General features: G+C 45.5%; 1 protein-coding gene across 1 annotated transcript in view; it reads right to left on the reverse strand.

Annotated features, from left to right (window-relative positions):
- Positions 1-1,914: 1,914 nt before the first annotated feature.
- LOC120370873 (calcium-activated chloride channel regulator 1-like) overlaps positions 1,915-14,015 on the reverse strand; it is a 60,666-nt gene continuing 48,565 nt past the window's right edge. The window contains exons 13-14 of the mRNA XM_039486153.1: positions 5,834-6,070; positions 1,915-3,888 (exon numbers count right to left, since the gene is read on the reverse strand). Of these exons, the coding sequence (XP_039342087.1) occupies positions 3,473-3,888; positions 5,834-6,070 (653 nt within the window). The 3' untranslated portion in view covers positions 1,915-3,472. The remainder of the gene's footprint in view (positions 3,889-5,833; positions 6,071-14,015) is intronic.

Consider the following 14,015-nt stretch of genomic DNA (forward strand, 5'->3'; position numbering starts at 1 on the left):
TTCGCTACATTACATAGGCTGTGAGCTCTTTGGGGCAAGATTGTCATTTACACTGTGTGGGAAAAGCAGCCAAAGCAATGAAGCCCCAGTTGTAGTTGGGCCCTGTAGGTCAGAGGTGGGCAAACTATGGCCCGTGGGCCCCTCCTGCCTGGTCCCTGAGCTGCTGGCCTGGGAGGCTAGCCCCCAGCCCCTCCCCTGCTGTTCCCCCTTCCCCCACAGCCTCATCTCACCACACCACTGGCGCAATGCTCTGGGCGGCGGGGCTGCAAACTCTTGCCAGGCAGCGCAGCTGCAGAGCCGTGGCCTGACCCAGTGCTCTGTGCTGTGTGGTGGCGTGGCTGGCTCCAGCCGGGCGGCACAGTTGAATGTCCTGGTGTTCTGGGTGGCGCGGCTGTAGTGCCGCCAGCCACTGGTGGGGGCAGGGTTCCGGGAGGGCAGTCAGAAAGGAGGGGTGGTGGTGGTGGTGGATGGGATGGTGGGGGGGCAGTTGAGGCAGGAGTTTCAGGGGCGGTCAGGGAGAAGGGGTGGTTGGATGGGGCAGGGATCCTGGGAGGGCAGTCAGGAAGGAGGAGGGGGTTGGATGTGGTGGTGGTGGGGCAGTCGGGGGTAGGGGGACAGGAGTGTGGATGGGGCAGGGGTCTTGGGGGTGTGTTGGGATAGAGAAGGGGGAGTTGGATGGGGTAGGAGTCCCGGGGAGGCCATCGGGGGTGAGAAACAGGGGGGTCAGATAGGGGTCGGGCCACACCTGGCTGTATAGGGAGGCACAGCCTCCCCTAAGTGTCCCTCCATACAATTTCGGAAACCTGATGTGGCCCTCAGGCCAAAAAGTTTGCCCACCCCTGATTTAGGTACTTGTGTAATATAAAGAAGAAGAAGAAGAAGGAGAAGAAGAGCCAATCACAACTGATGGATGAAAACTCGGCTCTATCATTTTTAACTGTCCCACTAAATAAGTATTTATATGAGAGATCAGTGCATCCTTGAAGGAGCAGTTTGGGTCTGTTGGGTAAATGTGAGATTTTGGAAACATAACTGAAAATTTTGTGTGTGTGTGTGTGTATTCTGACACTCCACTAGATGTCAGTGTAACCAAAGCATTAAGCTGACAGACAACAACTCTATTAAACGGAGAACCAGGACAGGGATGTCTGTGGAACCATAGTTATGCTCTATCTTGCTCCATGGACACAATACATGTGGGGACTGCTACATTTTTATGCTACTCGAGGAAATATTTCCAGGAACAATCTCACAACGGATTACTCTGACTCTGTGATGTACTTCCTGCCCATACAACTTCTGTGGAGTAGGAATGTAAATACTTCTGAGAATGAGGCGCTGGTACTACCCTCCAGTTTAGAGGTAGGATGAGCAGGCAAAATGAAGTGCTACTGAGCAGGTGGAATGCAGGTAAAACTCGGGGCACTTGAAGGGGTTGATACCTGTCAATGTTGCTTTGTGGTTGTAATTTTTCTCTTTATTCCTCCCCGAAAAGGGTCTTTCCAGCTTTTCTACAGAATGTGATGACTATTCTTCCAGACATCGAGGAGTGGTTCTGGCTCCCTCCAGAGATTATCAGGGCTGTTCTCAAATCAGCCAGTGAGATTGTTGCAAAGTGCTACAAGGTGCTTCCTCCCTAGGTTGAGGGCATTGTCTCTTTACAGTGCTCCTAGCTTTTGCCATGTCAGGAATGAAGGACCAGCCTTAAATACAGATCTCCAGATGGCAATCAAACTGTCATCTCTAAGTCAAATGCTCCTAGACTCCCAGCTCAATTTTTCTAACAGGAAACAGCTCAGGTATATAGGATTGGGCAGATCATCAGGTGAGAAATCCCCTAGTCTTAGAATATTTCTCACCAGGACTAGAGATTAATTAAATAATAAAAAGTAAAACACAATCCCCAATTCCCATGGTCTGTTTTGTTTTATTGTCATTATGCATAACACATGTGCATAAAGCATCCAAGCCTTCTGTTTATTACACAGATATTCTACTAATCACTCTCTTCTGTCCCATTCACCTATCCCCAAGAGAAGTGAAGAAAACCACCAACATGCACCAGCCAAAACAAAAATGGGGACTTATATTGCCTTTACATTTGGAAGAGCAACTAAGAGTTCAATTCAATTTCTTACTTTCACTTCATGCCATAAAAAAAACACCTCAGAAACATAGGAATTGCATTACCCAATCAGATCCAGGGTCCACATGAACCCAGATACCCATCTCCGAAAGGGCTTGTCTTCACTAGTGATTTTCACTTAATATGTTTGTAAAAGCTAACATGGACATTCCCCGATGTTTGGTCCAGGCATAGTCCAAATGTGGTAACTACCTTGAGCTAACTGTCAGTTAATTACAGTTGTAAAAAATCTGAGTGTAGGCGTATCCATGCTGGCCAATATTTCTAAGGGTATGTCAGTGGAAGCAGCAAGAAATCCCATAATGGACAGTTATGGAATAATTTGCACATGGAAAAGTTCCTCCCTAGCCCCTGCTAGTGATTAGCTGAAGACCTGAAGCATGAGGGTTTATATACCTTATAAAATAATTTGATCCCATCTAATGTAACGATGGATGTTTTCATTATCCAAAGAATGGGCGATCCTTTCCCATTTCTGGAGCGTCACATCACAGATCATGATGTTGCAAGTTGGGCTTGCAGGACATGGGAAAAACCAATGAAAAGTCACTTGCTGAATAGCTTTTCCTCCTGGATGCTACATGCCTTTGCTTCGGTCACATGCTGTGGTAGGTGGCATTTCTGCTACCTAGGAATTTAGTGTTTTCTCTTCTACTATTTTGCTTTTGTTCTGTCATTTAGAGTTGGAATGTTGCATGTGTGTTTGATGATTATGTCAGGTAAAAAGTGTTTTCCATATGCTCATTTGTGGATAACGTATGGCCCTGATCCTGTGAATATTTAAAACCTGAACTAGTCATAGGATGAGAGTGAGTTAAGCAGTTGCAGGCTCAGAACCAACAGCTGTATACATTTATGTTTTCTACTCATTGAATATAACTGAAGGGAATATATGAAAACCAAAGATTACAGATCTAATTTCTTCTTATATCTCCCGTCCCTGACTGCTAAGCAACTGGAAAACAAATTAGAAAGATTTTTAAAAAAAAATAAAGCACAGAATACCTAATGTTGCAGAACTCTAGCAAGATTAGAATTAAACTATACAATTAGATTGTCATTTATATGCTACACATTATACTGATGTGTCTTAGTTTACTCAGTATATACTTTTAAATTCACTGTTCAGTCTACATACATGTACTCTAACATACTATACATTCATTGAAAGCAGATCAAAGTACATATAAATCCAGCTCTATTTTAAAGTCAATGCACTTAACTTTCAAATCTATTACAAATTTCTTTCCTTATGTATTTTGAAAATCACAAATAGAACAAATTAGGATAAATACGTACTGAGCTTTCATCTTACAATTAGTTTTATTACATTCTGAGCTCAAAGCCTCCCTTTCTATTTTTCTTATATAAAATACAGATAGTTATACTTACAGCTATTAATACAGCTATTACAGCCCCAATTACTATTATTGAAACATTGACACCATCATTGATAACATCAGTAGAATGTGTATCAGGCAAGAATTCATTTGGAGGAACGAACAGAGCTGCCTGTACTACATTAGACACCTCTGAGGTCAGGGAGGCATTATCAATGGCACGTATTGCAAAGTAGATTATGGTGCTATTTTCTATTGTGACATTTTCTGGTTTAAACTGAAATGATTCTTTGGTGCCAGCAGGTTTAGGTACCAGACTAGAGGTATTCACTGAAGTAGCATCCTCAAAGGTGTTTCTTAGGTCCAGAAGACTTTCACTCATTTTTATTATGTATCTGTCAGCTGGAAAAAGAGGAATACAAGTAAGAGTGTGTTAGTATGCCTATTATACTATCTGTAAATACAAGCCCAGTACAGGATTTGTAGAACAGTTTTGTATCTTTATAAGAACTCCAATGTTACTCCATTACCATCCCTACCATTTTATCCACCCTCATTATTGATGGGCCTGCTTAATTGACTAACATCCATTCTCTGAAGAGCTCTGGACAGGATTCCTGTTAGCATTTATCAGTTCCACATTATTTGGGTCAATAGTCTGCTGTTAACTGATGTGGGGCATTCCCTCCTTTCATGAGCACTAACCACATTATATTACCAGCACTCTGAGCTCCTGCTGGGCAGATGAGTCTTCCACATGGCAGTGCAGATAACTGCCATTAAACTGCCCCCCCTCTATGCCTCCTTCCCCCACACTTCACACAAGTCTCTATAGTACTAAAATAGAAACAACTTTTGGATGAGAAATGAAAATAGGATTTCTTTCACTTGTCTCTGGTGAGAATCCAGGTCAAGTATAAGATCAAACAGTGCAGGGAGAGTTCCCTGCATCCTGGTCAGCATCCCCTCTCTTAATGTGAGCAGGTTCTAAAGCATAGACCGAGAGGCAGCAAAATGCCTGCTTCATTTGCCAGCATAGTTAGTGTGTCAGGGATCTTGCTGCAAATGTGCCTGGCTTCCCACTGTCCACAGTTGTCATTTCAAGGCTGTATGGTTCTGTTCTGCTCATGGGTTTTCTAGTTCTTTGCTTGATTTGAGATCTACTTCCTGCTCCTCATCTTCTTTTCTATCCCTTCAGAAATGGGGGTAAGGGGTAGCATAAGAGTGATCAGAAGATCTTCCTAACTGAAGTTATTCTTCCATTGCTGGCTACTCTAGCTGTGAGGCTGTTTTGTAAGTAGCCACACAGAAGAACCTAGGCCAGTGTTTTGGGGATTTAATGGAGTTGTTGCTTTGTTCCCTGGTGAGCTGGCTGGCAAGAGCTGTAGGGGTATGTAAAGATTTTAATCTGAAGCTGCTCTCTGTGTGACTGCAGACTGTCTCTCTTAACCTCTCTGGCTCCTGCTGATGTGCGCACTGTAACATAGTCTGGTTACAGCATACTTAAAATATACATTATGAACAAGGCCTAACTGTGTCCCCATAAATGGACTAAAGACTTGGACTGTCCATGTTGTAACTGGGTCTCCTGACTTATTTACAGTTGCAGTGAAGACAGGGGCTAAGCCTTGGAAGAGTCACTGGTGAGTGTGTTTTTGCTTTAATTTGTTTACCTTTGTAAACTAGCTTAAGGCTGGTTGGTATGCAAGCTTTGCATTTTCTGTTGTACCAGGTTTGGGAGAACAGGCACTGACTTTTGTGTTTCTCCACTACCGCTCTGACCAGAGGTTCTGACCTCAATCCGCCTCTTCCCCTGAGGTCCCACCCTCGCCCCATCTCTTGCCACCCTCACTCTGCCCTCTCCTCCAAATTTCCACTTCTTCCCCTTCCTCTTCCCACTGTCCCCACCCCATCCCCTTCTCTTCCCACCACCCTCTCCCCCTACTCTTGGCCACCAAACAGCTGATCTGCAGCCAGCCCCGGGACCCTGCTGAAGTGACTAGTGGGTGCTGAGCTCCCCCTATTTTTTGCAGGGGTGCTTGAATTGGTGCCTATGTTTGGGAGTGTTCCATGTTTCTTTAAACATTTTTAAAGCATTAAGTGGGACTAACATGAATATCCTATCGAACAGGGAATTCATTGGTTACACTGCATCTTGATCTACACTAGGAAATTTTAAAGAAAAAATCTAGAGTAGGTCAAGCCACAGTGATGGTCATATATTTTGCCAATGGGAAAGACAGAGCTTTTTTCCTCACCTCTCCTCGGCTGGCTCATCGTATGTAATTTCAGATAACTGACAATACTGCATCACTTCCAGCTGACTAAAACAAAACTTCCAACTTACCTTGTCCCTCATCCAAGTCATTCCCAGGAGCTGTCCAAGACAAGTGAATTTTATCTTCTTCAAACTGAGCCTCAAGGTCAGTAATTTTACAGGGTGGGAACACATCAGTAAATCCTCCTAATGGAACATTCTTCACTACAAAAGAACCTCCTGATGCAACTCGTTTGAAACTTCCCAGCTTTGGTTGAATTTCCTCATCACTAGGTTCAGGTCTCGGTGCATTCATTTTGATTTCACCTGGCCCCAAAAAGAAAAAAAATTGCTCATGCTATTTGAACATTACACAACTCCAAATCACAACACACTTTCTTTTTATCTAGCATTCCCTCTCTCTTTAATCTACCTTTGTTTAGCTTATTGAAGCTTAGTGCAAAAGTTAGCAAGGTTAAAAACCCAAAGTGAACTTCAGGATCCTGCATCCTTGCACAAAACTAAGGCAGACCCCAAAAGCAAACCAGATTTCAAGTGCAGTTGAAAGTAGCAACAGTGCCTATTACCCATTAGAGTATTTAAGGTATTAAGCAGGTGTCAGTGGGAAGTGGTTGTGATAAGGTAGCTTCCACCCATCTCTTCCTAGGCATTGCAGGCAGCAGCAGAATTACAACCTTGTAGGAATTTCCTTACTTTTCTGGGTTTAAAGTTGGACACATCTTTATGTAGACTTTTTTCATTCAGTATATTCTAATTTTCTAGGAATACAGAAAGGTGTTTCTGTGTGTATGCACACACGTGCAAAAACGAAGATTTGAAATGCAAAAGCTAACATTAATCTAAAATTAAGGTTGAGAAATCAGGCACTCAAAAGTCAAGAAAATTCCAAAAATCTAAGTTTTCCACCACCATGATATATATATTTACTCTTGTGGGAGTTCTGCATGACTGCATGCATGCATAATTAATGAGCCCTGCAGATTTTTTTTTGTGCAGAAAAAGCTTCTGCTGAAATGTTGCTGCAGTTCTGCCTTTTGCCCACCAGAGGGCGTGGTGGTGCTAGAACAAAGCAGCAGCTCACAGCCAGCTACAGAAGAGAGAGCCTGCCTTCTTCACAGCGCCTGTCAAGCCAGGTCAGGAGATGGGGACTATGGGGAGACAGCCAGCCTGGGGGATGTGTCGGGGGTGTCAGTCAGGGGCTTATAAGGGCTAGTGTGGGAGGACAGACTGGGGCAGGGGCTGAATGGGAGTGGAGGCACAGGGCCACAGGAGGGAGGGGGGAAGGAGGTGCAGGGCCACATGGTGATGGGGGAGGGAGTGCAGAGCTACATAGGGACAGGGGAGTGGCTGGGTGGGGGCACAGACACAGAGGGTTGGGGGAGGGTGTACAGGGACATATAAGGACAGGGGAGTGGCTGGGTGGGGGCACAGAGACACACGGGGACAGGGGGAGGGGTACAGAGCCACATAGGGACAGGGAGAGGGGGTGCAGGGCCACATGGGGATGGGGGGAGTAGGTGTCTGAGTGGGGGTGGAGGGACACATGGACAGGGTGTGCCTGACTGCATAGGAGAGGCTGGGGTCAGCCAGGGTCTGCATGGGGGAAGCTCCCTAATAATCCCTCCCCACCCCCAAAAAAACCTTGTTCCATACTTTTCCCACCCATATCCAACAACCCTCCAGGTTCACACCCAGGCTCCTTCCCAGCAATTTACTTCCCTGTCTCTCAGCTCCTCCATTACCCCTGACTCCCCCAAGCCTTTGCATTGCTTCTGAGGGCTTAGAGAAATACAGTTCTTTATTGTAGTTTAAATGAATTTTTACTCAGAGTTCTGTATTGATATGCCTAGTAAGGAATCTACTTGTCCAAAAACATTTCCTGAATCTTTTTTGTTGTCTGTATTGTTACAGACATATTTGCTGACAGGTATTTTGAAATAAATGACCAAAAATAATTGAAACTGATGTGATTATATTGTGTTATTTTGACAAATAAAATATGTAGAGTTTTGCAAATTTTAAAATATTGTGTGCAGAATTTTCAATTTTTTGGTGCAGAATTCGCCTAGGAGTAATAATATATATATTTACCATCATATTGCACAATTTGCTAAGGGGGGGGGCTGCGGGGGAGAGGGTACTGGTAAAATAACATTAAGGTGTATATTTAACAAGGAAAACAGGAATAGGAAATACTACATTGTGTGATGTAGCCAAGTGAACACTGAGGTACAAATCTTAACTGTTTGTATCATAGAATCATAGAATCTCAGGGTTGGAAGGGACCTCCGGAGGTCATCTAGTCCAACCCCCTGCTCAAAGCAGGACCAAACCCAACTAAATCATCCCAGCCAGGGCTTTGTCAAGCCTGACCTTAAAGACCTCTAAGGAAGGAGATTCCACCACCTCCCTAGGTAACGCATTCCAGTTTCTCACCACCCTACTAGTGAAAAAGTTTTTCCTAATGTCCAACCTAAACCTCCCCCTGTGCAACTTGAGACCATTACTCCTTGTTCTGTCATCTTCTACCACTGAGAACAGTCTAGATCCATCCTCCTTGGAACCCCCTTTCAGGTAGTTGAAAGCAGCTATCAAATCCCCCCTCATTCTTCTCTTCTGCAGGCTAAACAATCCCAGTTCCCTCAGCCTCTCCTCATAAGTCATGTGCTCCAGCCCCCTAATCATTTTTGTTGCCCTCCGCTGGACTCTCTCCAATTTATCCACATCCTTCTTGTAGTGTGGGGCCCAAAACTGGACACAGTACTCCAAATGAGGCCTCACCAGTGCTGAATAGAGGGGAATGATCACATGCCTCGATCTGCTGGAAATGCCCCTACTTATACAAATCAAAATGCCATTAGCCTTCTTGGCAACAAGGGCACACTGTTGACTCATATTCAGCTTTTCGTCCACCGTAACCCCTAGGTCCTTTTCTGCAGAACTGCTGCCCAGCCATTCGGTCCCTAGTCTGTAGCAATGCATGGGATTCTGCCGTCCTAAGTGCAGGACTCTGCACTTGTCCTTGTTGAACCTCATCATATTTCTTTTGGCCCAATCCTCTAATTTGTCTAGGTCCCTCTGTATCCTATCCCTACCCTCCAGCGTATCAACCACTCCTCCCAGTTTAGTGTCATCTGCAAACTTGCTGAGGGTGCAGTCCATACCATCCTCCAGATCGTTAATGAAGATATTGAACAAAACCGGCCCCAGCACCGACCCTTGGGGCACTCCACTTGATACCGGCTGCCAACTAGACATGGAACCATAGATCACTACCCATTGAGCCCGACCATCTAGCCAGTTTTCTATCCACCTTACCGTCCATTCATCCAGCCCATACTTCTTTAACTTGCTGGCAAGAATACTGTGGGAGACTGTATCAAAAGCTTTCCTAAAGTCCAGAAATAGCACATCCACTGCTTTCCCTTCATCCACAGAGCCAGTTATCTCCTCATAGAAGGCAATTAGGTTAGTCAGGCATGACTTGCCCTTGGTGAATCCATGCTGACTGTTCCTGATCATTTTCCCCTGAGGGGTTTGGGTGCCTAGTATCGCAAGCTTAGAGTGTGGTTCTTACTTAGTAGAGCTGTCACTCTGTCTACCCAGAGTTAGATCTGCTGGCTTAAATGGCAAAAGGTAAGTTATTTCCCCCACCCCCACAAACAAACTGTTGTTAACCAAGTTCCATTTGCAGAGCAAACTCGGTAACTAGTGCCTTCAAATTACGCCGCCAGTTACATTTGTGCAATCCCACTGAAGGCCAGAGGGTTGCATAGTTATACTGAGCATGGCATTAGGCTTGCAGACCCTGGTGACAATGCACAAGCCAGAAAGAACACAATTGATTTTCCGATCCTAGGCTAAGGCTGAAGGGCTGGGAGTTAGAACAGCCGTGTTGCTAACCTGTAACTAGAGCAAATTTGTTCTGGAGTGTTTGAGAAAACAAGTGTAGAATTTGACAATACTATTTTTATAAAGTCACTTTTCAGAATAAAACTATATTTTAATGATGAATTAACTGTTTTCATTGCACTTGATTTCTTTGGGCCTTTAGATCAAAAGAGAAATGCAAAAATAATGGAAAGATGAAAAAATATACTAAGTCACAACACACTCGTAACAAACTCATTGTAAAAGTATCATTAACTGAAGCTCCACTGATTGAGAAGTCTGAAGCAGTAAGATTTTAATAGTAGTATCCATCCCTGTGGTTTCTGGAACTGAGAATCTTTAACTCACAGATGCCTAATAATGGAAAGAGTCCTGAACAATGTGTCCAGAAAAAAGAACAGAAAAATTCTCATGTAGAAGCATTAAACGGATAACTTTAAAATTTCATAACTTTGAAACTGATCCCCTGAAATCTCATTTTTAAGTCTCAATGAAACATACAAATTTAAAATTTCTAACTTCAGCTGTTTTTTAATATGATTTTCAGTTCCAGGATCCAGGGCCGGTGCAAGGATATTTTGCGCCCTAGGCGAAACTTCCACCTTCCGCCCACCCCTCCCCTCCCTCTGGAGCATCGCTTATTATAAACTTTCAAAAATGATTACTGCTTAATATGGCATTGTTCATTATAATACACGTTCAGCTTGAAAATTTATTAATTTCATTATTTAGACTACATATTTAATAAAAATAAATGAATAACCTGACAGGGTTGACATTGTTATTGTTTTCACTTTGCACAACATAGCATGGATCTTAAAATAAATCACATACATTATACACAATACACTGTCACTTTCTTCATTCTTTCATATCAAAATCTACTACATTTTATTCTACCTTTATAATATCCAATTATTGTTATTAATAAAATTTATAAAATTAGAGCCTTGCATGGTGTCAAGTATCAGGGAGTAGCCGTGTTAGTCAGTATCTACAAAAACAACAAGCAGTCCTCCAGCAACTACACAGCACACCACAGAAACACTAACCCAGGAACTAATCCCTGTAGCAAACCTCGTTGCCTATTCTGTCCCCAGATCTACTCTGGCAACACCATCAGAGGACCCAACCACATCAGCCACACCATCGGGGCTCATTCACCTGCACGTCTACTAATGTTATATATGCCATCATGTGCCAGCAATGCCCCTCTGCCAGGTACATTGGCCAAACTGGACAGTCCCTACATAAAAGAATAAATGCACACAAATTGGACATCAGGAACGGTAACATACAAAAGCCAGTAGGTGAACACTTCAGTCTCCGCTTCTGCAGGGTTGTAAGAGGGGAGGAAGTGAGTTTAAAAAAAAAAAAAGGATGGCCAAAATGATGCCCCCTGGAAATGTGCCGCTCCAAGCACCTGCTTGTTTTGCTGGTGCCTAGAGCCGACCCTGCTCCTGAAGTATTGAGTTGCAACCCTTCTACATAGCAAGGTACAACCCCCTCTACATAGTAAGGTGCCGCCTTTCCCCTTGTACATGTTGGTTCAAACAAAACAACTCTATCCATCATATTACCCTTTTGGCCCTGTCATTGGGATGGGTCAGCCTGTTCCTTGTTATCTGTGTGGAGTGTACAAGTATGTGAATGGGCTGATAGCTGGTGCCCAGTACCTTTTAGGTATGTTTCTTTGTGCAGCATCAGCCCTTTCCTTGCCAGCTTCTGTGAGCAGGGCCTGCCTCTGGCTCACAGCTTAACTTTGCTTTATGTTAGCGAAGTCTTGACCATTACTTTAGTTCAGGCCTTAGGCCTTATACCGGGCCTCTGATACCAAGGGTTTATGTTTCAGGGCCTCATCTTATTACACGGGTCAGTGAGGGATTGGGTTTCGCTGGGGAGGGGAAGGGAAGCAAACCGGGGTTGGTCATTGGGAGGATCGGGTTTGGCGGGGAGTGGAAAGGAAGCAGACCAGGTTGGGTAAGTGACGGTGATGGTTCGAGTTTGGCCAGGAATTGGGTTTGATAGGGAAGGGAAGCAGACTGGGTTCGGTCAATGTGGGATTGGGTTTGGCTGGGGAGTGGAAGGGAAGCAGACCGGGTTGAGTCAGTGGGGTATCGGGTTAGGTGGGGAAGGGAAGCAGACTGGGTTTGGTCAGTGAGGGTTCGGGTTTGGCTGGGGAGTGCAGGGGGAGCAGAACAGTTTCAGTCACTGGGAGGATCGGGTTTGGCTCGGGAGGGGAAGAGAAGGAGACCAGATTCGGTCAGTGATGGTTCGAGTTTGGCTGGGAGGAGAAGGAAGCAGACTGGGTTCGGGTCAGTGAGGGATCAGGTTCGGTGGAGAAGGGAAGCAGACTGGGTTAAATCTGAGAGGGAATTGGGTTGATAGGGAAGGGAAGCAGATTGGGTTCGGTCAGTGAGGGATTGGGTTTGGCTGGGGCGTGCAAGGGGAGCAGACCGGGTTTGGGTGTGGAGGGGGGAGAGGGCACAATCTGGGTTTGGCCGGGGAGCGGCAGGCAGGGTAGGATTCAAAGAGCCGCAAGGTGAAATGGGCGCTCTCCTCTCCAGTCCCTGGCATGCAGCAGCAGGCCAAGTGAAATTGCAACAGGGCAATGGGAGCGTGTTGCTTGCTTTGCCTTCACGAGTCCGTCCTGCGCCCGGGCTGGGAAGTTGAATGCCAGGCTCTCGCTCCGGCACGGGGGTGTGGGGCAGGCAGGACTGTAAGGCAGAGAGTGCGCTGCCATCACACCAAAGCAGGGTTGGGAGGGCAGAAAGCTGGGGTGCAGGGAGGTGAGTTAAAGCGGCTTAGCTGCCCTTCCACTCAAGAGAGTCCGCAGAGCTGCCAGCCGCGCGTCCCTCCCTTCTCTCCCCAGGGAGCAGCAGAGCCTCTGCCTGCAAATCCTGCAGCCGGCTCTCCGAGCATGCCATGCAAGCCGGCCCTGGCCTGCACTGCACTGACAGCACAGCTCAGCCCCAGTGGGAGTCCTACACTTCCCATCCCAAGGTGCTCCACTCTCCTTATGGCTGCTGTGCAATCTACAAGACAAAGGAGCTATTACTGTGTAAATGTACCTATCAACACAGCAATCAAATCAAAGGACTTCGCTGACTTTCTAAAGGCAGGAGAGCAATTCATTGGGAGTGTGGGTCTTATCAGGAGACCAAAGCCCTGAGGTAAGTGGGGAAATGGGATACCAGGAGGAAGCAGGAGCAGGAGAGCCCAAGAGGGGAGGACAATCAGCTGAGTTATCTTAAGTGCCTATACACAAATGCAAGAAGCCTGGGAAACAAACAGGGAGAACTGGAAGTCCTGGCACAATCAAGGAACTATGATGTGATTGGAATAACAGAGACTTGGTGGGATAACTCACATGACTGGAGTACTGTCATGGATGGATATAAACTGTTCAGGAAGGACAGGCAGGGCAGAAAAGGTGGGGGAGTTGCATTGTATGTAAGAGAGCAGTATGACTGCTCAGAGCTCCGGTATGAAACTGCAGAAAAACCTGAGAGTCTCTGGATTAAGTTTAGAAGTGTGAGCAACAAGAGTGGTGTCGTGGTGGGAGTCTGCTATAGACCACCAGACTAGGGGGATGAGGTGGACGAGGCTTTCTCCCGGCAACTAGCAGAAGTTACTACATCGCAGGCCCTGGTTCTCATGGGAGACTTTAATTACCCTGATATCTGCTGGGAGAGCAATACAGTGGTGCACAGACAATCCAAGAAGTTTTTGGAAAGTGTAGGGGACAATGTCTGGCTTTAAGACTAAGCTTGATAAATTTATGCAGGGGATGGTATGATGGGATAGCCTAATTTTGGCAATTAATTTGGCAATTGATCTTTGATTATCAGCAGGTAAGTATGCCCAGTGGTCTGTGATGGGATATTAGATGGGTTGGGATCTGAGTTACTACAGAGAATTCTTTCCTGGGTGCTGGCTGGTGAGTCTTGCCCACATGCTCAGGGTTTAACTGATCGCCATATTTGGGGTCGGGAAGGAATTTTCCTCTAGGGCAGATTGGCAGAGGCCCTGGAGGTTTTTCGCCTTCCTCTGCAGCATGGGGCATGGGTCACTTTCTGGAGGATTCTCTGCAGCTTGAGGTCTTCAAACCGCAATTTGGGGACTTCAATAACTCAGACATAGGCTAGGGGTTTGTTATAGAAGTGGATGGGTGGGATTCTGTGGCCTGCATTGTGCAGGAGGTCAGACTAGATGATCATAATGGTCCCTTCTGACCTTAAAGTCTATGAGTCTATGTCCTGGTCCAAGTGCTGGAGGAACCAATTAGGGGCAGAGCTCTTCTAGACCTGCTGCTCACAAACAGGGTAGAATTAGTAGGAAAAGCAAAAGTGGATGGGAA

The sequence above is a fragment of the Mauremys reevesii genome, linkage group 8 (genome assembly GCF_016161935.1).
Source record: "Mauremys reevesii isolate NIE-2019 linkage group 8, ASM1616193v1, whole genome shotgun sequence".
NCBI classification, from domain to species: Eukaryota; Metazoa; Chordata; order Testudines; family Geoemydidae; genus Mauremys; species Mauremys reevesii.